The following is a 23,728-nucleotide window of genomic DNA, read 5'->3' on the forward strand; positions in this document are numbered from 1 at the left end:
CTGGCTTTTAAAGCAGACCGAGGCAGGCCGGCAGCATGATTCAATTCCTGTACCAGCCTCCCCAAATGTGGCGACTAGAGGCTTTTCACAGTAACTCCATTTGAAGCCTACTTGTGACAAGCGATTTTCATTTCATTTCAGGAGCGATTGGAAGAGTTGTTTAAACCCATTGTCTAAGAAGGATGCTTTATAGATGGTCTTAAAGGATGAGAGGTGGAGAAACAGGCACCTTTAAAGGTGGGGGGGGGAACGACACAGTCATTTTGATGGGGCTAAGGAAGTTGGGTATGCACTTGAGCCTGGAATTGGAGGGACACAGAATTCTCAAAGTGGAGGACTGGAGGAGGTTCCAGAAATAAGAGGAAGAAGACCAGGAATGGATTTGAACACCAGCATGAGAATTTTACATTGGCTTCACCTGTGATGTATTATCTACAAGCACAGACGTGATGGGTGAAGTTGGAAGTTTGACTTTGATATCACAGTGAACCTGTTTTTGGATGATGCCTCTGAAGTTTAACAACTATAGGATGTGGGAATACGAGGGCGCACCAGAGGCAATTCTGTATGGGGCAGTCTGCCACAGGTAGAGTAGAACTGAAGAGAGCGTAATGACACTGAAGGAGAGGCTTTGCAGGATGATTAGGTTCATTATATCAAAGGTTGCAGAGAAGTTGAGAAGGACAAATGCCTCAGTCGCAGAATATGATTTTTTACTTTGATTAGGGATGTTTTGGTGCTGTGCGAACCCCTGATTGGAGAGATTGAAACATGGAGTTGTGGAAAAGATGGGGTTGGATTTGGGAGGTGATGATTCGATGCAAGACTTAGGAATTGTACATGGGCAGTAGTTTGTAAGGACAGAGGGTGCTTTTGGGGGTTTGGGGTGTGAGGTGGTGTGTTGGGGGGTGGGGAGGTATTTGAGAAGGAACCATTATACCAGCTTGCGTGGTATCAGGAAGGGAACTCAGCAGTTCCGTTGAGTTGGTACCATGAGAGCTGATGAGTCTCATGTTTTAGTAGGGAATACTGCAAGACGACCAAATGGACAGTCAAAATTTCAACAGCTCCGAACTTCTCGCACTTTGAAGGTGAGTGTACAGGGAGTAGATTGGAAGGGATTAAGGAGACTCTTGGCCGTAGAGAAAATAAATGAAGGGTTATCTTGGCTTTCCAGGAGAATCTTGGACTTGAACTGCTTTGGTGCAGGAGAGCAGAGACTTGTAGTGCTTGATGTGGTCCTGTTTGATTAGGAGATAAATGGCTCAGCCACCTGTGTCAGGTACATTCATGCCTGCGCTCTTGGACCTGAAGGTGTGAGAATGGTGCCCATATTGAAAGACCGAATGGAAGACTAGGCATCAACGGCTACTGTGAGTGAATAATTGAGTAGTTCAATGGCTGCACAATTATTGTGATGAACTGAGAGCACAAGAAAAAAAAACTATATTCCTCTACTCCACCCATTTACAGACATATACAGATTCGTAAGGATGGCACAAATTAAAAAATCTATCTTGCATGCTAATGTTTACATTATGTATAGAGTCCATGTAGGCGGCACGGTGACGCAGTGGTTAGCACTCACAGTGCCGAGGCCCCGGGTTCGATCCCAGCCCTGGGTCACTGTTCGTGTGGAATTTGCACATTCTCCCTGTGTCTTCGCGGGTATCACCCCCACAAGATGTGCAGGGTAGGTGGATCGGCCACGCTAAATTGTCCCTTAATTGGAAAAAATAATAATTGGGTACTCTAAATTTATTCTAAAAAAATGTATACATTCCATGTACTAATAGGCGGCCTGTGGTTGGACACACTGTGCTCTGAGACCAAGCGACAGATGCCACCCAAAGCAACTTAGACAGATTTTTCATCAACTCCCCAGATGCTTGCCACACTGAGCCAACTGGTCTCACAGAAGCTCTGTCTTTTAACATGGATTTCCATTCTCCACTCTCGAAGAACTGGCTTTGGAATCTTCTCCCAAATAACATTTTGGCTCAGACAACTTCAACAAAGATCCACCTCCATGCTTTTGATCTCCAGCAGATATTTCTCTCCCCCAGGATCGCCACATACATTCAAGCTCCGCCATCCACCTGTCCTCTCAGATACTCCGCTGTGCCAAAAGAACACACGGGCCTGTAGTTTGGTGTCTCACACCTTTGGCTGTCTCCTCTGATCTTCTGCTTTCCCATAAGACCACTTTGCTTTGATCCAGCCCCCTGCAGCTTTCTCATTAATTTGGAGCCTTTTCCTCTGTTTCTTTTTAACTTCACTGAACAGGACCGTGTTCAGATTCCCCATCCTGTTCCTTAAGTTGACTGTCTTCCTGGGCTTTAATTTTTCTTGCTGGGGCCTCCTTCTGTTCTCTTGGGGAAATCTTGTTTCTAAAATTCCTCCTGGCCCCTGCTTACAGCTGAACAAAAACTGCTTTCTGTTTCTCACTCTGTGGAGTAACAGAAGTAGGTATACAAGCAAACTCTGATGTGGAGGCATCATTCTAAAAGTGAAACCAAAAACTCAGGCACCTCCTTTCTTAAAGTGTAAATACAGAAATATAAATTAAACATAGGAATTTATTCCTAACGGCCATTAATACAAATATAAGGTACGTGAAAGTATCTCTAGTTCCTAACACCAGCCTCAAGGACACATAAGGGTGAGGGGTTGGAGAACGTGAACTGGACAGGATCCGAGAAGTTATAACTGCTTTTGATGTTGCCATTTGCTTTGTTACAATTAAAAGCAACAGTCTTTGCTCTAAGACTAGAGAAACCTAATGGCAAACAAAGCTTAAATATCCACCATTTATTAAATAATATTGGGTCAGGCGCTAATCGGCCACCCTAGAGGCACTCAATCTGTTGGACGAATCTCCTTGGTCTTGCCAGCATCAACATCCCAAGAACAAGAACAAAAACAAAACTTAAAATAAACCCCTCTGAAGCATAATGCTAATTATGTAGTTCTGCTCAAAAATCTATCATGGTCACCAGACAATGCAGTCGAAGAAAGATGCTGTCAAACAAATATTTCAAGAAATCCTCAGTTTACTCTCGCCAAATAGATGGAATGAGCTACCTGTATCTGATCCCTACACTAAAGCCGAAATACTGTGAATTTTGGAAATGTGAAACAACAGAAAATGCTGAAAATACTTAGTAGGTTAGGAAGCATTAACAGAGGGAACATTTCAGGTCTATGACCTTTCATCAGAATTTGAACATTTAACAGCTTTTAAGCTAGTACAGAGACTGGCAAATGAAATAAAGGGGAGGGGTAGCTTTATAAACTTAAAAAACTTAAATTTACCGTAAATCAGAAACCTCACCTAAAGAGACATTCAACAGATTGAATGCCTGTAGTATAACTGATTAGTTCTTGGCCCTATGTTGTTCAATACAGATATATAAGCTTTGCCAATAGATTTCTTTGGCTTTAGAGTGAGCACTGCTGCTTTTAATTGTAACAAAGCAAATAACCTTGGTGCTTCAAGTTCCTATTTAATTTTGTAATGAAAAATGTGTTTATAGATCAGTTGTCAGTTAATTATCATAATTGGTGATTAAGTACATTTATTATGTTGTGCATGATTTGATGGTAGGTTTTCTTAAAATTTGTTTTAGTTTTATAATTGCCTTCATGTTCGTTCAATTCATTGTTAAAGAATAAGAAACCTTCAAGTGATTTATGTCCATGGATTAAGTGCCAGGGTTAAAATAACTCTCAACCATTTTGAAATCCATTTTTATGGCAAGTCTGAGGAGGGTTTATTCGTAGGTCAGCTGAGCATTGCATTGGTCTTGTTTGCAAGAACGCTTTGTTATCATTAATCTGCAAGGTTCTGGTACTTTTGTCTGTTGTAATGATGCATAAAGAAGGAAAATGTGTGGGGAAAACCAAAGTTAGCGGTTGTAACATTCAGTGAAACAACACCTAAGCTCGTATGGATGTACTGTGCCATTTAAAAAATGTGTAGACATTGTAACCTTTTCCCAAATACAGGTTATCTTATTCCATGCAGTACTTGTAAAATTCTAATTTCTGGCTGCAGCTTTTTTCTGTTTGGGTAGACAGAGGTGGAACGTTTCTGGCAGTTAATGTTGCCAATCAAAATTTGTGTTTAAAATCCAATCCAAGTGTGCCATAATTAATAGCAATAAAAACATTAGAACAATAATATATGTTCACCATCTGCATAAATCATACTTTTAATTAAATGCTCTTCACAGATCTCTGTAAATTCACATGACCTTTAGTTAGCATTTGATCATAACATACACCTCTACCTCCTGATTTGCAGGACTCCTGAAATTCAATTTTGAATGCTATGCATCAAAGACAAGACGAATAAAGATGTATGGCACATTTAGGCTTTGCAATTCATATCCAACAAAGTACAATTGTGACTACTAATCTGCAATTGTGTCCAGTTGTTTACTTTGATTTATCAACATTATCACCACATGTAACATGGTCCTAATCATGTGTGTTGCCTTTTTATTAAAGTTTGCTGTTATTCTTTGTGCCTGTCAGTGTGCTAATGTGCTGATGTTTTGGCATTATTGTAGAATCCAAGTAACCAATAATTGATGATTTTCTTGAATAAAAGATGCTGTTTAATATATTTAAAGGACAATGTATTGAAAACCTGTGTTTGCTTTTTTATGGTTTGGCAAGCCGTCACATGTTGCCTATGAACACGAGGAGCAGCGGTAGGCCATTCAGCCCCCTGAGCCTACTCCACCATTTAATAAGATGATAGCTGATTTGATAGTAACCTCAAATCTGCATGCCGTCTACCCCCAATAGCCTATCATCCCTCCCCCCCCCACCCCTCCTTTGCTTACCCAAGAATGTATCTACCTCTGCCTTAAAGAATGGTAGCCATGATGTGGAGTTGCCGGCGTTGGACTGGGGTGAGCACAGTAAGAAGTCTTACAACACCAGGTTAAAGTCCAACAGGTTTGTTTCGATGTCACTAGCTTTCGGAGCACTGCTCCTTCACCTGAAGAAGGAGCAGCGCTCCGAAAGCTAGTGACATCGAAACAAACCTGTTGGACTTTAACCTGGTGTTGTAAGACTTCTTAAAGAATGGTCAAAGACTCTGCTTCCACAACCTTTTCAGGAAGAGTCCCAAAAGCTTGTGACCCTCAGAATTTTGCCTCGTCCCCGTTTTAAATGGGTGACCTCTTATTTGTACACCATGATCCCCTAGTTTTGGATTCTCCCACAAAAAATATCCTCTCCACTCTGCCAAGACACCTTGGGATTTTGTCTGTTCCAATCAAGTCGCCTCTTACTCTTAAACTTCAGGGGATACAAGCCTAGCACCACGGTCCAACCTTTCCTCATAAGGCAATCCATCCATTCCTGGTATTAGTCAGGAAAACTATCTCTGAACTGCTTCCAATGCACTTACATCCTTCCTTAAGTAAGGTGATCAAGATTGTACACAGTACTCCAAATGTGGTCTCACTAGTGACCTGTACAACTGAAGCATAACCTCCTGACTTTTGTATTCAATTCCCCTCACAATCTTCTTCGGCGATCACTCACTAACTATTATGATCACCCACCGAAGAAATTCTGCGCCACTGGCCCTCCCTCAATATGAGATATGAAAATGACATTCTATTAGCTTTCCTAATTATTTGCTGCAACCCAGCCTTTTGTGATTTGTGAACCAAGGACACCCATATCCCTCTGCACCTCCAGAATTCTGCAATCAGTCACCATTTCGATATGCTTTTTTATTTTTCCTGGTAAATGTAGAATTTTGTATTTTCCCACATTCTACTCCATTTGCCAGATGTTTAACCTATCTATATCTCTTTCTAGCCTCCTTTTGTTCTTTTTGCAACTTACTTTACCACTTATCTTTGTGTCATCAGCAAATCTGGCAACCATCCCTTCAATCCCTTAATCTAAGTCATGTATATGTATTGTAAATAGATGAAGCCCTAGCATGGATCTTCGTGGTACACCACTCATTACATCTTGCCAGCCTAAATAAGACCCATTTATGCCTTATCTCTGCTTCCTGTTCGCCAGCCAATGATCTATTCATGCCAATATCTTACCCCTATTACATGGGTTTTTATTTTCTGTAATAATCTTTGATGTGGCACTTTATCAAGTGTTCTGATTTATCTCTCCTGGTATGCGGTTTGTATGATCTTCAGATGTCAGATAGTGCTTTAGTGTGTGGGTAGCCACCTTTGTAACAAGGTGCTAATTGGAGTTCACAAAAACACTTGGTGATTGTGACGCAGCCTAGTTTTAATGATTTCAGAAGTATGGTTGATCTCTAACGATATGATAGCATTCCTCTGATTTCATTTGAATCTCTTCCTGAGGTCACTTTTATTCACTGCCAAATCTCCAATTCTGTATATATTAGAAATGGATTAAACGGGATCGTAATTAACCACAGGTTGAAATTATTCATATCTTCAACATCATCGACATTAATAACCTTTTATCAGTGTTCTTCCACATCAAAGACATTACGCAATTAAATATTTTCCCTACTTAAAGGCCAATTTAGCGTGGCCAATCCACCTAACCTGCACATCTTTGGGTTGTGGGGGTGAAACCCATGCAGACACGGGGAGAATGTGCAAACTCCACACGAACAGTGACCCAGGGCCGGGATTCAAACCCGGGTCCTCAGCGCCGTAGTCCCAATACTAACCACTGCGCCACGTGCCGCCCTCACATCAAAGACATAATGTCATATCATAATCGTATCATAAGATAACAAATAGGAGCAGGAGTAGATCATACGGCCCCCCCGAGCCAGCTCTGCCATTCAATATGATAATGGCACTCCACTTTAGTGCCCAGTTTGCACATCTTTTGATTACCCGAGAAACAAAAAATCGACCTATTTCAGCCTTTTATAGACTCAAATTTGGAGCATCTACCACCTCAGGTTGACGTTTCCAAAGATTCACAACTCTTTGAGTGAAGACATTTTGCCTAATCTCAGTCCTAAATGATCAACCCCTTGTTCTGAGACTGCTCCCATGTTTTATATTTCCCAGCCACCAGGCACAACCTCTATTTCTACCCTGTCAAACTCCATCCGAATCTTTTATGTTTCTATGAGTTCACCTCTCATTCTTCCAAATGCAAAAGATATATAAACCCAATTTACTCAGACTCTCGTTGTAAGGCAACCTCCTTATCCCTGGGACCAATCCAGCGAATTTTCACTGTACAGCCTCCAAGGCATGTACATCCTCCCTTGGATATGGGGACAAAACTGCACATAGTCCTCCAGGTATTATGTCACAAAAGCCCACTACAACTGTAACAATGTTACTTTATTTCTGTACCTTCCAATCCACTTGAAACTGACTGTTTTTAATAGATAGCATCTTCAGAGGCGGAGGAATAAAGGGGAGAGAATTGAATAAGAATGTCTGTGGTAGGGTGAAAGTAATTCTTAGTTTTATCTTATGAGGTATCACAGGAAAATCTGCAGAGGAATTACAGCACTGCTCAAAACAGCAAGCTCTCTCCAGGTAAAGTTTTTAAAACAGAACCGGAGTCCATGTCCAAATGCAACAAAACCTGGACAATATCTAGGCCTGGCCTGCAAGTAACATTCATGCTACACAAATGGCAGGCAATGACTATCTTCAACAAGAGGGAATCTAACCATCGCCGCATGACATTCAGTGGTATTACCATCTCTAAATCCGCCACTATCAACATCCTGGCGGTTACTATTAACCAGAAACTGAACTGGACTAGCCGTATAAATACTGTGGCTACAAGAGGAGGGGAAGGGCTCTGAATCCTGCAGTGGTCAACTTGCCTCCTGACTCCCCAAAGCCTGTCCACAATGTACAAAGTACAAGTCAGGAGTGTGAATGGAATCCTTGCCTGGTTAAGCACAGCTCTACCAACACTCATGAAGCTTGATACCATCAAGGACAGAGCAGCCCACTTCATTGACACCCAGTCCACTGATGCACAGTGGCAGCAGTCTGTACCATCTTCAAGATGCACAGTAGGGACTCAGCAATTCTCCTTCGACGGCACTTTTCAAGCCACTACTATCTAGAAGGACAAAGGCAGCAAATACAAGGGAATATCACCACCTGCAAGTTCTCCGAGCCACTCATCGTTTTTACTTGGAAATGTATCACCGTTCCTTCACTTGCTGCTTGGTTAAAATCCAGGAACTCCCTCCCTAATTGCACTCTGGGTGTACCTACACCGCATGGTACTGCAGAGGTTCAAGAAGACAGCTCACCATATACTCGAGGGCAATTAGGACTGAATAATAAATGTTGAACTAGCCAGTGACATCCTCATCCCATGAACAAATAAATTATTTTGTAAAGATATTCATCTCCACTGACACCACTACCTGTTCTTCGTAGCCTTGAAGGGAGCAAATATTGAAGGTGGTGGATGGACTTCTAGTCAAGCGGGCTGCTTTGCCAAGAGTAGTGATAATATTTTCTGAAGTCTGTGTCTTGTCCAATAATTATCTCTCGATCAATATCACAGAAACATTATCTGGTCAGTATAGCCTTGTTCTTTGTCGTAGTTTGTTGTAGTGAATTGGCTGCTGCATTTCCTACATGACAACAATTACTATCTTGAAAAGTATTTAATTGGCTATAGCTCTTTGGGACATTAGTGGCTGAGAAAGACACTATTTAAGTGCAAAGTTTTCTTTTCACAGTAACTTCATTGCAGTGTTATTGTACTAGTGACAATAAATTATTATTATGAAAGCATTCAACGTTCTGTTAGGTTACCAGCCCAGCCCCAATGTGTTTTAGGAAACTGGATGAGAAACCCCAACAATTTTGCAATTGTAAACTGTGAAAAAAGTATACTTCATCCCCAGGAGTAATTCCATTAATACGTAGGGCTCTTTTATATTAAAACAAACTTTATTCTTAACCCAAGAGGATTAACATCACAGCAAATAGCTTACAAATAACAGTTGAACAATTCTTAACAATAAAAGGAAATACTTTAACTTCTAGCTTATATACTTTCTGTAACTCCAAGTAAGGTAGCATAGTGGTTAACACCATGGCTTCACAGCACCAGGGACCCAAAAGAATAGTCCCAGTTAGAGACTATTTATAAGACAATGTATTGGAAGAATTCGGCTCTCATCATGAGAAACCTAATAGAAGTTCATTGGACAGCTTTTTTAAAGGTGCTTCTTAGTAATACAAGAGAACTTTTGAGATTTGTTTTTGTATTTTAAGCGCCCATTGTTGGTAGCAAACAGTTGCTGGATATTTGTAACATCGCCAGGTGCAGAATAAAGTTCCATCAATTCTCCCTCAAAAAGAATGTTACCACTAAACCGCAAAGGAACATTAAAAAAAAAATTTTAGAATACCCAATTAATTTTTTCCAATTAAGGGGCAAAGGAACACTCTCAACTGCCTTTTTAGCCTGAAAGGAAAACACCTACATTTGAAGTCAGACTTGCATTTCCGCGCAAGTCAATTAATTTGCTTGAGGTTTCCTCCCCGAGCACATCCTGAAAATGTGTCCCAGATTACACCTATTTTACTGAGGATGTTTGGTGAACTGAACATCAGTCTCATTAGGAATACACTGACTTAAAATTGATACAATCAGCAGTTGTGGAGGAGCCATGGAAAATGCTGAACCCTCACTACAAATGTTCGCTTTTGCAGAAGAAATATCGCTTTCAACTCATAACAATTTATGTACATCAGACGCAGCTTGTTTAGGAACCTGCTGTTGGGAAAGCTTTTCAAATTCTGATAATCTTTGTTAATGTCACAAGTAGGCTCACATTAGCACTGCAATGAAGTTACTGCGAAAATCCCCTAGTCGCCACATTCCGGCACCTGTTCGGGTACACTGAGTTAGAATTCAGAATGTCTAATTCATCTAACAAGCACGTCTTTCGGGACTTGTGGGAGGAAACTGGAGCGCCTGGAGGAAACCCATGCAGACTCGGGGAGAACGTGCAGACTCCGCGTAGACGATGACCCAAGCTAGGAATCTAACCCGAACAGTGAAGCAGTGGTGCTAACCACTGTACTATCATGCCACCCATTTAGTGTGACTTATATAAAATATATGTTGAAAGAAACAGGAAAGACTGAGCACATCATGGATGAACTATCAGTTTAAAAAAACAAGAAAAATGACTTTGTTTTGTAAAGTTGCTTGCAATGTTGAGAATCCCTGATGACATGCAATTGGTGGATACTCACATTTGAGAGCTGAAGTCATGGACAATTTTGTGGGTGTATATTATTTGATGGACAAACATAAAAGTTTGTGCAGACTTGAGTATTGTAGTTATGTTTCTGAATTTATTAAGCCACATAATTTGTTTGCTTCCAGATTACGGTTGCATCTAGGGTCGAATGCAGCGTAAATGCCACATCTTTATGTTTTGCATTGTGTGGTCCTTGTCGAACACGACATCCTTTTCCTTAGCGTGGACGGTGTCCAGAGGGCGATTCTGACTGTTTCTACAAAATGAGCTCTTAATTGTCGTTGGATATGTTGGCATTTATCAAGTTATCGACAAATTTGTGATCGTAAATCATAATTTTGAGAGCCTCTAAAGAATATCTGCTTTCCTTCCCATTTTAGGTGGTTATTCAGCAGACCATGCGGTCATTAAAATATTCTGGAACGTGGTAGAGAGTTTCACTAATGATGAAAAGCGCAAATTGCTGAAGTTTGTCACCAGTTGCTCACGACCACCTCTGCTGGGATTTAAGGTACAGAATAAGAACTTTTTACAAATATTCTACACCTTTCTATTTGTAAATATTTAGATGGGATCCATAATTTTAAACTTTTCTCGCACTGTAACAGATGTTTTTTTAAGTTAAGTTCCGATTTTGTTTGAAGTGTTACTTTGTTAACGATTTGACCTCGTGCTCAATTGTGAAACATGGATAGTACAATCATAATCTCTATTTAACCATACAAAAACAACTTCAATTCAATTAGAAAATCTGTATCATGATTAGATATTGTCTCCATGTTCCTTGGCTTCTGTTGCCTCGTAGCTGTGTTGTTGCCTTCAAAACTAGGAGCATCCGTGTATGCACCTAGATGGATCAGCTCTGTGCCCATTAATGCGTATATGTGTGCATATGATGCTGGAAAGTTTGGATTCAGAAACATCATTAGGGCCTCAGATATTACATCCATTCTTGTACTAATTTCTTCAAAGTATACATTTGATGGTGGACCCTTTGGTTCCCACTATTTAAAATGATTGGGCAGCACGGTAGCACAGTTGCTTCACAGCTCCAGGGTCCCAGGTTCAATTCCGGCTTGTGTCACTGTCTGTGCGGAGTCTGCACATTCTCCCGTGTCTGTGTGGGTTTCCTCCCACAGTCCAAAGATGTGCGGGTTAGGTGGATTGGCCATGATAAATTGCCCTTGGTGTCCAACGGTTAAGTGGGGTTACATGGATAGGATGGAGCCGTGGGCTTGAGTAGGGTGCTCTTTCCCAGGGCCGGTGCAGACTCGATGGGCCGAATGGCCTCCTGCACTGTAAATTCTATGATTACCAGACCGAAGAGGGCCATTTGGCCCATTAAGCCTGTGATGGCTCTCTGCCAGAGCAATTTGACTAGTTCCACTCCCCAGTCCTTTCCCCACAATGTTGCAAATTCTTTCTCGTCCCTTTTGAAAACCACAATTGAATTTGCCTCCACCACTCTCAAAGTGTACTCCCAATGTTTACCATTTGCCGCATTTAAAAATAAAATGTTTTTCCTCACGTTGCCGCTTTGCCAATCACCATAAATAGGTGCCCTGGTTCTTAATGCTTCTCTGCTGTTGGGGACATTTGAATACCTCATCACTTTGAAAACCTCCATCAATCTCCTGTCTAACACTTCTTTTCCAAAAAGAACAGCCTTAGCTTATCTAATCTATCCGCATAACTGAAGTCTCTTATTCCTGGATCCATTCTTATAAATTTGCTCTGCAGCCTCAAGACTTTGGACAAACATAATTATAAACTTACAATTAGGAGCAGAAGTTGGCCATACCAGCCTCTCCGAACAGGTGCCGGAATGTGGCGACTAGGGGCTTTTCACAGTAACTTCATTGAAGCTTACTCGTGACAATAAGCGATTTTCATTTTCATTTCATTTCATTTGACTCTTCGAGCCTGCTCCACCATTCACTAAGATCATGGCTGATCTGTTTGTATTTCGAGTTCCACATTCCCACCTACCCACAGTCCAAAGATGTGCAGGTTAGGTGGATTGGTCATGCTAAATTGCCCCTTAGTGTCCAAAGTGGGGTTATGGGGATAGGGCGGGGGAATGGGCCTAGGTAGGGAGCTCTTTAAGAGGGTCGGTGCAGACCCGATGGGTTGAATGGCATCCTTCTGCACTGTAGGGATTTTATGACTACCCCCAATAATCTTAATTCCCTTCCATCTCTGCCGTAAAAAATATTCAGTGACCCCTCTTCCATCAACTTCTGAAGCAGCGTTAGAAAGTCATACAACCCTCAGAATTACTCCTCATCCCTATCCTCTATGGGTGACCTAGTTTTAGGACACCTAAGCGTATCCTAATTTTTAAATGGTGCCCCTTAGTTCTGGACTAACCCACAAGAGGAAAACTCCTTTCCACGTCCACCTTGTCAAGACCATTCACACTTCTAAAGTTCTAACAAGCCCCACTTGTCAAACCTATCCTCCTAAGCCAACCTTCTCATTCCAAGTATTAATCAAGTAAACCTAAATAGAGAGACCTAAACTGCAAGTATTTGAGATGCAGTCTCACCAATACCTTGTAAAACTGAAGCATGACATCCTTACCATTATGTTCAATTTTTCTCTTAATAGAGGATGGCATTCCATTAGCTACCTTGGTTATATGCTATACCTGCAAACTACCTTTTTGTGACTCCTGTACCAGAACACGTAGATGCATCTGCACTGTGGAATTCTTTTTTAAAAATATATATTTTTATTAGTATTTCCAGTTTTAACAGAGTCACAGCAAGTGTATCTGATATTTACAAACAAGTTTGTGTCTTATTTACAGCTGTTTTTACATGGGGTGTCCTCCTCCCTCCCCTCATTGGTAGCACAGTTCCCCTCTTAGTATTGCTGTCTGCCCTGGTTGCCACGTATTGTGTTCCACTTCTTTCTGCTGGGGCTTTTATTTTTTATTGTTTAGCATTTAGGTGGTGGTGGGGGGCGAGGGCGTGGGGGGGCTGTGGCCCTTCCCCCCCCCCCCCCCATCTCCCCTTGCCCCTGTGCTTGGCTTTGTGCTTCCCTTTGGTTCCCTTTCCTCCCGCCCTCTGCCCCTTTCTCTTGTGCCACCTTCCTTTGTCTTCTCCTCCCCACCCCTCTTTACCAGCCCCCCTCTCCATAATCACTGTTGGCCTCGAACAGGTCTTGGAACAAGCTGATGAATGGCTCCCATGCTTTATGGAAGCCCTTGTCCGAAACTTGGATGGTGTACTTGATCTTCTCCTGGTTGAGAAATTCTGCCAGCCAGTCTGCAGCTGTGGATGGTGCCCAGAACACCAGCCGAGCAGGATTCTCCACATGTGTGATTAGGGATGCAAAAGCCAGGGCATCAGCCCTCTTCCCTGTGTGAAGATCTGGCTGGTCCGATACCCCAAAGACTGCCACTCTCAGGCACGGCTCCACCCTCAGCCCAATAACCTTGGACACCGCCTCGAAGAAGGCTGTACAGAAACCAACAAGTCTGGGGCAGGCCCAGAACATGTGGGTGTGGTTGGCCGGGCCTCCCTGGCACCGTTCACATTTGTTGTCCACCTCTGGGAAGAACCTGCTCATCTGGGATCTGGGCAGGTGGGTTCTGAGCACCACTTTGAACTGCATGTGGCTTAGCCTAGCGTGGGAGGAGGTGGAGTTGGCCCTGCTCAGTGCTTCGCTCCAGAGTCCCCAACCCACTTCCACCGCCAATTTGTCCTCCCATTTCCATCTAGCGGTAGTCTTGCCCTGTCCAGCAACCGTTGTTGCTAACTTTTGGTTGGCTCTTAATTCGTAATTTGCTCTGTTTGTTTAACCTGTGCTCTAGAGTAGCCAGGTATCTTTATGATATCGCCACGAGGTTCAAGTAATGATCAATAACTCAACACACCAATTAGTAAGATTCAAATCAAAACACATTTATTATACACAGTAAATCACTACTCATGCATAAACTCTACTTTCTAGGCTATTCCTATCACTAAAAGGCCTATACTTAGCTTCGGACTGGCCCACCAGGTCAGGGGAACAAATGGCCTTTCGTTCAGGTCCTGAGTCTGCAGGATTCAAAAGCTGGTATGGACTGAAATGAAAATCGCTTATTGTCACAAGTAGGCTTCAAATTAAGTTACTGTGAAAAGCCCCTAGTTGCCACATTCCGGCGCCTGTTCGGGGTAGCTAGGAGCGCCTATCTCGTAGCGAGCGTTGACTTGAGACTTACTTGCTTGGTGGCAGCTGAGACAGGTGACTCTCACGGGTTGATTCAAGTTGCTGAGTGACCCTACCAAAGAAGGACGATTTGAAACTGGGGGCTTTACTTTATAGTCCCCAGGGGCTTCCCGCCCTTCGGGGCGGACCAAGTGATTGGACTACTTTCCGATCACTTGGATCGATTTCTCCAATGCTGGAGCGGTTCCCTGATCGCTGGGATCCCTAAGTGTCCGTTGGCCTTCCTTTGTCTTGGCTCCTGCTGGCGCTGAGGAGTCTGGCTTGGCTTTGAATACCTTAACTGTGCCATTGTGCCCTGGAACTGCACATTACTATGTAGATGGCTGCAGGTTTCGGTGCTGTCTGGTTGTTTTGCAGGTTCCAATACACATGATTTCTGTATTTGCTAGTCTTTGCCTGTGTTGGCTGAATTTCCCTTCCGTCTTTGCGGTTCTCCATTTGAAGTCGGGAAGTGGCCAACCCAGGTGGCTACACCGTCCGTATACGTTCCCACAGTTGCATGCCCCACCCCTCCTTACAGTCCATGTTGATTAGTTCCTCCAGTGTGGTGTCTCTCGGGGCCCTGGGGTATTTTGCCATCTTCTTGCAGAGAAAGTGTTTAATTTGGAGATGCCTGAGCTCCTGTCCTGTCGGCAGGTCCAAGTCCTCTGTCAGCTTGTCCAAGGTTGCGTGTCTGTCCCATATGTAAAGGTCCCTAACCGCTAGCGTCACCCGGTCCATTTTTTAAAGGTGGCGCCAAGCATGGCTGGCGGGAATTTGTGATTAGCGCAGGTGGGGTTAGACCAAAATGTTGCTTCATTTGGTTCCACGTCTTCAAAGTGGCTACCACCACTGGGCGGGATGGGAGCGCTGCCTTGGCGAGTGCTCAGAGGGACGTTCCCTTGCAGGACTCATCGAGCCTCACCCATTCCATATTTGACTCTCGTATCCATTCCCTCGACCTCTCGGCTGTAGCCACCCAGTGGTAGTATCGTAGATTTGAGAAGATTAGACCACTCACTCTCTCTCTTTCTCTCTCTCTCTCTCTCTCTCTCTCTCTCCTCCCCCCCCCCCCCCCAAAACCACACACACACTCACCGGGAAAGCTTCACTCTTGCCCAAGTTGAGTTTGTAGCCCGAGAAGCCTCTAACAAACTCTCTCAGAAGTTGCATGATTGCTTTCAGGCCGTTCTGTGGGTCCGAAAAGTAGAGGAGCAGGTCATCCGCAAAGAGCAACACTGCTCTCTCTTTGTATACCCTTTCAGATTTTCGCATCTCTCAGAGAGCTCGTCAGTGGTTCATTTGCCAAGAGCGTGGACAGTGGACATCCCTGCCTTGTGCCTCTGTGCAGCTGGAAGTATTCAGAGCTGGTGGTGTTGTTCCGAACGTTCGCCTTGGACCAAGCGTTTCACCCACGAGGTGAATCCTGTCCCCAGCCCAAACCGCTCCAGGACCTCAATGAGGTACTTCTATTCTACTCTGTCAAAGGCCATTTCTGCATCCAGGGAGACGATCACCTCTGGTGCTCTCTCCCCAGAAGGGGTCATTATTACATTCAGCAGCCACCTGATGTTCTTAGTTAGCTGCCTACCCTTGACAAAGTCCGTCTAATCACTTCTGGTACGCAGTTCTCAAGTCTCTTGGTCAGGACGTTCGCCAGTATCTTCACGTCTACATTAAGCAGTGAAATGAGTCTATATGATCCACTTTCCGTTGGGTCCTTGTCTTTTTTGGTATCAGCGATATCGTGGCCTGTTTTAGCATAGGAGGCAGGGTGCGGCTTGCTAGCGAGTCTACGAACATGTCCAGTAGGTGCAGGGCCAGGGCTGGTGCAAGTCCGCCAGGAACCCGTTGGGTCCCGGCGCCTTACCCGCCTGCATGGAGCTGATACACTCCATGATTTCTCCCAGTCCTTTTGGTGCTTCCCGCGCCCCCCCGCCTATTGTCCCCCACGACTGGCATGATCAGTCCATCGAGGAACCATATCATCTGCATCCCCGTCCGGGGTTTGGAGGTGTACAGCCCTTGGTAGGTCTCAAATGCTCAGTTGACCTCTTTTTGCTTGATTGCCAGTCCGCCTCTGCTATCCTTCACCTGTGCTATTTTCTTCGTAGCTGCCTGCTTTCTCAGCTGGTGAGCCAGTAGGCGGCCAGCCTTTTCCTAGTGTTCGTATAAGTTCCCCTGTGTCTGGTGGAGTTGGTACACTGCTTTCCTGGTGGATAGGTTAAAGCCCATCTGTAGATTTTGCCTCTCCGTCAGAAGCTCTATGGTTCGGGCCTCCAAGTATTTCCTGTCGACCTTCAGAATGAAGTCGATCAGTTGTTGCCTGGCCACCATCTCTTCCCTATCGCTTCATGCCTTGTAGGCTACAATCCCTTCCCTAATCACCGCCTTCAGTGCCTCCCAGAACGTGGAAGGTGAGATTTCCCCATTCCTGTTATTTGTAACATATGGCTTGGGATGTTTTTTGGCAGAAGATCTTATCGAGGGGCTCGGCACGGCCCATCTCCAAACTTGCATCCATGTAATGTAGAGCGTGGTTGGAGATAACTATCGCGGAATATTCCGCTCTTACTATTCCTGGAAGCACCGCTTTCCCCACTGCAAAGAAGTCTATCCTCGAGAATGCTTTGTGGACTGGCGAAAAGAACGAGAATTCCTTCTCACCGGGATGTAGGAACCATCATGGGTCCACCGTCCCCATCTGCTCCATGAATGTTGCCAGCTCCCTAGCCATGCCCGTCCTTTTCCCCGATCTGGGGTTCGATCGGTGTCTCAGTGGGTCTTGTGCACAGTTGAAGCCGCCCCGCCCCCCCCCCCCCCCTTGATCACTCGGTGCATGTCAATGTCAGGCATTTCTGCTATGGTCTATTGGAGGAAGCCTGTGTCGTCCCAGTTGGGCGCGTACACATTAATCAGGACTACCGGTGTCCTGTCTAGGACACTGCTGACCATGACATACCGCTACCCCCTGGTCCGTAACCATCCTTGTCGCAGTGAACCTCATCCTCTTACTCATCAATATGGCTATTCCTCTAGCCCTCGTCCCACAGCATGAATGGTATGTCCGTCCCACCTAGCCCTGTCCTACCAGTAGTCAGTCCTTCTCCTTCAGGTATGTTTCCTGCAGGAAGACTGTCGGCTTTCAGGCCCAGCATTTGGACGACAAAGTCCATCAGGTCTTTGCCCTCGATACCTCCCGGCAGGCCCACGATCATGATGTTTTGTCGGAACCTGTTCTGGTCCTCGACTTTCCCCCCGAGGTTCCCCTGGCCGCCACCAACCTTTTTACTTCTGCCTTCAGTTCAGTTGCTCTGGTCCGTCAAAACCTTCTCCAGGTCGAGGCTTGCCCTCTCCGGAGTTGCCACTTTTTTCCCCAGCCCATCGATTACCTTTTGCATGGTGGCCATCGCCTCTGCCACCGCCACCTTGACCACCACCTGGATCTCTATCTTTTTTCTTTTTTCATTAAAAAAAAAAAAAAAGATTGAGTACCCAATTCATTTTTTTCAATTAAGGGGCAATTTAGTGTGGTCAATCCACCTAGCCTGCACATTTTTGGGTTGTGGGGGTGAAACCCACGCAAACATGGGGAGAATGTGCAAACTCCACACGGACAGTGACCCAGAGCCGGGATATAACCTGGGACCTCGGCGCCGTGAGGCCGCAGTGCTAACCCACTGCACCACCGTGCTGCCCTCTGGATCTCTATTCTGATCACCTCTTTCATCAGGAAGCTCTTCCATCCGTCTCCAGGTGGTGAGGGGGAGGCTGATGGCCAGGTCGCTGGCCGTCCTCCCCTGAGGGAAGCAAGGGAGGAAATTGCTGGTGCCTTGACTGACATCTTTGAATCCTCATTGGCTATAGGTGAGATCTCAGAGGACCGGAGAATAGCTAATGCGGTACCGCTGTTTAAGAAAGGTAGCTGGGATAATCCTGGAAACTATAGGCTGGTGAGCCTCACGTCGGTAGTCGGTAAATTATTGGAGAGAATTCCCGGACAGGATTTATACCCATTTGCAAACAAATGGACTCATTAGCGATAGACAGCATGGTTTTGTGAAGGGGAGGTCGTGCCTCACTAACCTGGTCAAGTTTTTTTGAGGAGGTGGCAAAGATGATTAATGAGGGGAGGGTGGTGGATCTTGTTTACATGGGCTTCAGTAAAGCCCTTAACAAGTTGTCTCATGGATGACTGGTACAAAAGGTGAAGTCACACGGGGTCAGAGGTGAGGTGGCAAGATGGATACAGAACTGGCTAGGTCACAGAAGCAAAGAGTAGCAGTAGAAGGGTGCTTTTCTGCATGAAAGGTTGTGACTAGTGACGTTCAACAGGGACCTGTTTGTAGTATACATAAACGACTTGGAGGAAAATGTAGCTGGTCTAATTAGTAAGTTCGCGGATGACACCAAGGTTGGTGGAGTGGCAGATAGTGTTGAGGATTGTCAGAAGATACAGCAGGTCATAGAGAGGTTGGAGACTTGGGCAGAGAAATGGCAAATGGAGTTTAATCCGGACAAATGTGTGGTACTGTATTTTGGTAGGTCTAACATAGAGGGGAAATATACCGTAAACAGCAAAACTCTTAGGAATATAGAGAGTCTGAGAGATCTGGGTGTGCATGTCCACAGATCTTTGAAGTTGGCAACACAAGTGGACAAGGTAGTCAAGAAAGCATATGGAATGCTTGCCTTCATTGGTTGGGGCATCGAGTACAAAAACTAACTGGCCTATAATTTCCTGTTTTCTGCCTCCCTTCTTCTTGCTACTTTGTTACTTTGGGAATTTTGGAGAATTACCACCAATGCGCCTACTCTCTCATTAGTCAGTTGAAAGGAATTCAGGACTGGCATGTTCCTGTGAGGAAGAAGGATAAATACGGCAATTTTCGGGAACCTTGGATAACGAGAGATATTGTAGGCCTCGTCAAAAAGAAAAAGGAGGCATTTGTCAGGGCTAAAAGGCTGGGAACAGACAAAGCCTGTGTAGAATATAAGGAAAGTGGGAAGGAACTTAAGCAAGGAGTCAGGCGGGCTAGAAGGGGTCACGAAAAGTCATTGGCAAACAGGGTTAAGGAAAATCCCAAGGCTTTTTACACGTACATAAAAAGCAAGAGGGTAGCCAGGGAAAGGGTTGGCCCACTGAAGGATAGGCAAGGGAATCTATGTGCGGAGCCAGAGGAAATGGGCGAGGTACTAAATGAATACTTTGCATCAGTATTCACCAAAGAGAAGGAATTGGTAGATGTTGAGTCTGGAGAAGGGTGTGTAGATAGCCTGGGTCACATTGTTATATTTCTAGCTAGCTTCCGGTCATACTCTAAATTCTTTCTCCTAATTCACGTTTTAGTTATTCTCTGCTGCACTTTATATTCTGACCAATCATCTGACCTGCCACTTAGCTTTGCACAGTTATATACTTTTTGCTTAAGTTTGATACTTTGCTTAATTTCAGTCAAACAATGATAGTGGGTCCTCACTTTTGAATTTTTATTCGTGTCGGAATACATTTATTCTGAGTATTCTGAAATATTCTCTTAAACATCTGCCACTGCTTTTCTATTCAACTATTCCTTAGCCGAGTTTTCCAGTTCACTTAAGCTAGCTCAACTTTCAAGTTCACATAGTTGCCCTTGTTTAAGTTTAAATTACTAGTCTTAGACCCACTCTCCTCCCTTTCAAACTGGATGTAAAGTTCAGTCATTGTGGTTGCTGCTACCTAAGTGTGCCTTTAATCTTGAGGTCATTAATTAATCCTGTCACATTACACAATATCAACTTTAATATAACTGCTCTCTGGTTGGTTCCATTCTGTAAAGCTCTAAGAAACTATCTCAATAGCATTCTACACTACTTATTGAGGTTACTACTGCCAGTCTGATTCTTCCAGTCTACTTGTAGATTAAAGTCATCCATGATTATTACAAACCCTTCATCAAAAGCACCCAATATTTTTTTATTTTATGCTTTGTTTTTCATTGTGGTTATTGTTAGGGGGCTTATAGATCACTGCCACGAATGATTCTTTCTCCCACTATTCCCAGCTCCACCCAAACTGCTTCTACATTCTGATCTCTTGAACCAAGATTATCTTCCAACTGTTGCACCAATGCCATCCTTGATTAACAGTGCTACTCCTACACTTTTCCCTAGCTTCCTGTTGTTCTTGAATGTCATACTGTATTCCCGACCCAATCCGTTATTTTTCGGCTGTGTCTCTGTAATTGCAATCATATCATAATCTTTATTAGTGTCACAAGTAGGCTTACGTTAACACTGCATCGAAGTTACTGTGAAATTCCCTTAGTCGCCACACTCCGGCACCTGTTCCGGTATACTGAGGGAGAATTCAGAATGTCCAATTCACCTAACAAGCACATCTTTCGGGACTTGTGGGAGGAAACCGGATTACCCGGAGGAAGCCCACGCAGACATGGGGAGGATGTGCAGACTCCGCGCAGTGATCCAAGCGGGAATTGAACCCAGGACCCTGGCGCTGTGAAATAACAGTGCTAACCACTGTGCTACCATGCTCCTGTAAATATATTTATTTCTTCATTATGTGCTATCAATTCATTAATTTGGTATGAATGCTACTTGCATTCAGATGCAGAGCTTTTATTTGTTATCTTTGTGACACCTAGTCTTGGCTATTGGTTTTAATCTCTGTGTCCCTTGCTGCCATTTTCTAAATCTCATTACCATGTCTCTTCTCTTTGTTGTACCATATCTTTCCATATTTGATCTTTGCTCTCACTATCTAGTTTAAAACCACCTCTACTTTCCTACTTGTACAGTTCCAAAGAACATTGGTCCCAGCACAGTTCAGGTGTACACCACCCCAATGGTACAGCTTCCACCTTGCCATGTGCTGGTGCCATTGCCCCACAAACCGGAAATTGTTTCTGCCATATCAGGTTTTGAGCCACATATTCTTCATTCTAATTTTGAATACCCTATTCCAACTTGCTCAGATAATAATTCAAAGATTATAACCTTTGAGCTTTTGCTTTTTAATTTGGTGCCTCGCTCCTTACCTACCTATGTCATTGGTACTTACATGGACCACGGCAGCTGGATCCTCCCCCTCCCACTGCAAGTTCCTCTCCGCCGTGAGCAGATGTCCTGAATCCTGGCACCAGGCAGGCAGCACAGCCATCTGAGCTCTCGCACCTTGTTATAGGGAGTAGTGTCAATCCTCCTCCCTATACTGTCCCCTATTACCAGTGTATTCCTTTTTACTCCCCCGACTTGAATGGCTTCCTGTATTACAGTGCTGACACTCCTACAAGAAGGAAAGACATTTATCTACTTACTTTCCAGTTACTGCTAATTGCAAAGTAGATTAAATTTTAAGAACAAAATTAGCAGTTTAAATTCCCCTACTCACCAAACACTCAACTTTGCCCGTTTGCCAAGATTGCATGAAAGAGCACCATTTGAGGCCAAAATGCTGTTTTGCAAAGGTCCACCATAACTTCCTTGCTTTTGTACTAGTCTATGCCAATATTTATAAATCCCCAAACCCCATGTGCCTTTTTAATTATTTTCACAAATTGCCTTGCCACCTTCAACCATTTATGCACATATACCCAACCTCCAGGTCTCTGTTCCAGCGTCCCTTATAGAATTGTTCCCTGTAGTTTATGTTGCCTCCCCTTGTTCATCGTACAAAATACTGGGCATTTCTTGGCATTTAATTTAATCTGCCATGTGCCGGCACATTTAATTGGTTGTTTAGATCTTCTTGCAGTCTAATCTCATCATCATCCTCCCCAGATCATTATACCTCCAGTTTTTGAACCAACTGAAAATTTTGAATTTGAAGCAGAGTATTGTTTTCTTACTGAGAAGTTGATTTTTTTTTTTTGCACTGAGGGCTTATTCCTATATTTATACTTGAATATTGTGTGTTGTGTAAATATATGTCTTGGCAAACCAATCTCACTGCTACTTTTCATGACATAAACCTTACATTAAAGCCAACATGAATTAATTAAAGCTTGGCAATTCCATTTTACTTTGACTATGTCGCTATATTCTTCCATTTTTGAATGTAAATTGTATGTCAGTTCACACAGATGCATCAAGTGTCATGTAGTCAATTATCCGTTATATCCAGTATGATTTGACCCTATCATGAATCACTAGACTATATTATTTGCAGGAACAGCATTCCACTAGATTATTATAACCTTTGGATGGTGTCAATTCGCATTCACTTTAACTGTCAGCCGTGTAATTAAAGGGAAATGTAACTGGGGCCAAGTACTTTGAATATGAAGCACTTGTATGTGTCATGTGGTGAATTCTTGCAACTTTACAAAGTAAAATTTAGGGCCTGCTCTGCGGAGCCCAGGAAACTGCATTATTCAAATAATTGCAAAACTAGTGTTATTGCTGAGATTTCCGAAAAGTGTACCAACAAGCTTGTGAAATTTACACTCACCTTTCTGAAGGTGGTCTTTTCCCTAGTAGCATTTCAGTAGAGATGAATTGTTACACAAAGACCGAGCCATTCTTCTACGGTGATCACTCGCTAACGGGTATGATTGTCCACCTAAGATACTCCATGTTACTGGCCATGGATTCTGTGTGTCCTTGCATGGCTGATGAGCCCGATCCTGGAGTCGCATCTTCGACTGTACACTTGGCAGGTGTTTCCAGGAAGTGGGATTGGTTCTTGGACACTAGATCGCTGGTATTCCAGCAGTGCAAAACCTGAATTTTGTCCTTACCAACCTAAGGTGAACGGTACAGCACTCTGATGATTGCTAACTGGTCACTGATAGCAGTGGAGCAATTTGAGAAAAAGAAATTAAGACCATCATACAACATTAAACTACATTGGCTCAAATATAATTTTTCTTCTTGTGCGTTGCTGCCAGATGCACCAAAAAAAGCTGACATACCATGATGTCAAACTAGGTTATACTGTAGGATATCTTTACAGGAGCCATTATGGATTTCCACAGACTGTCCAAAGCAGTAGTTTTATTTGGATGTAGTTTCTGATACTTTAGGACTGACACATATAAGCAGGTGTTACTGTATTCCTAGGATGAAACCCTCTTTGTTCACACCAGATCTGAAACAGTCGAAACTAATTTAAACCTTGTTCACATGCACATTCCGTACGGAGCATTATGTTGCAATAATAAGAATGTGGGATACAATTTATCAAGTCACATCATGTGTGCTATCATTTGATCAATTTTACTGCAGCATACAATCATTTCAGTACAACATTTCTATCTGGGGTGGGGCGGAGGGGATAAT

General features: G+C 43.6%; 1 protein-coding gene across 3 annotated transcripts in view; it reads left to right on the forward strand.

Moving 5' to 3' along the window:
• Positions 1 to 23,728, forward strand: part of ube3c (ubiquitin protein ligase E3C) — a 277,267-nt gene that overhangs the window by 244,708 nt on the left and 8,831 nt on the right. For all 3 annotated transcript variants that reach the window (XM_072508217.1, XM_072508215.1, XM_072508216.1), the window contains one exon: positions 10,630 to 10,760. In XM_072508217.1, the coding sequence (XP_072364318.1) occupies positions 10,630 to 10,760 (131 nt within the window). The remainder of the gene's footprint in view (positions 1 to 10,629; positions 10,761 to 23,728) is intronic.

Source organism: Scyliorhinus torazame, chromosome 6, assembly GCF_047496885.1.
Source record: "Scyliorhinus torazame isolate Kashiwa2021f chromosome 6, sScyTor2.1, whole genome shotgun sequence".
Taxonomy (NCBI): Eukaryota; Metazoa; Chordata; class Chondrichthyes; order Carcharhiniformes; family Scyliorhinidae; genus Scyliorhinus; species Scyliorhinus torazame.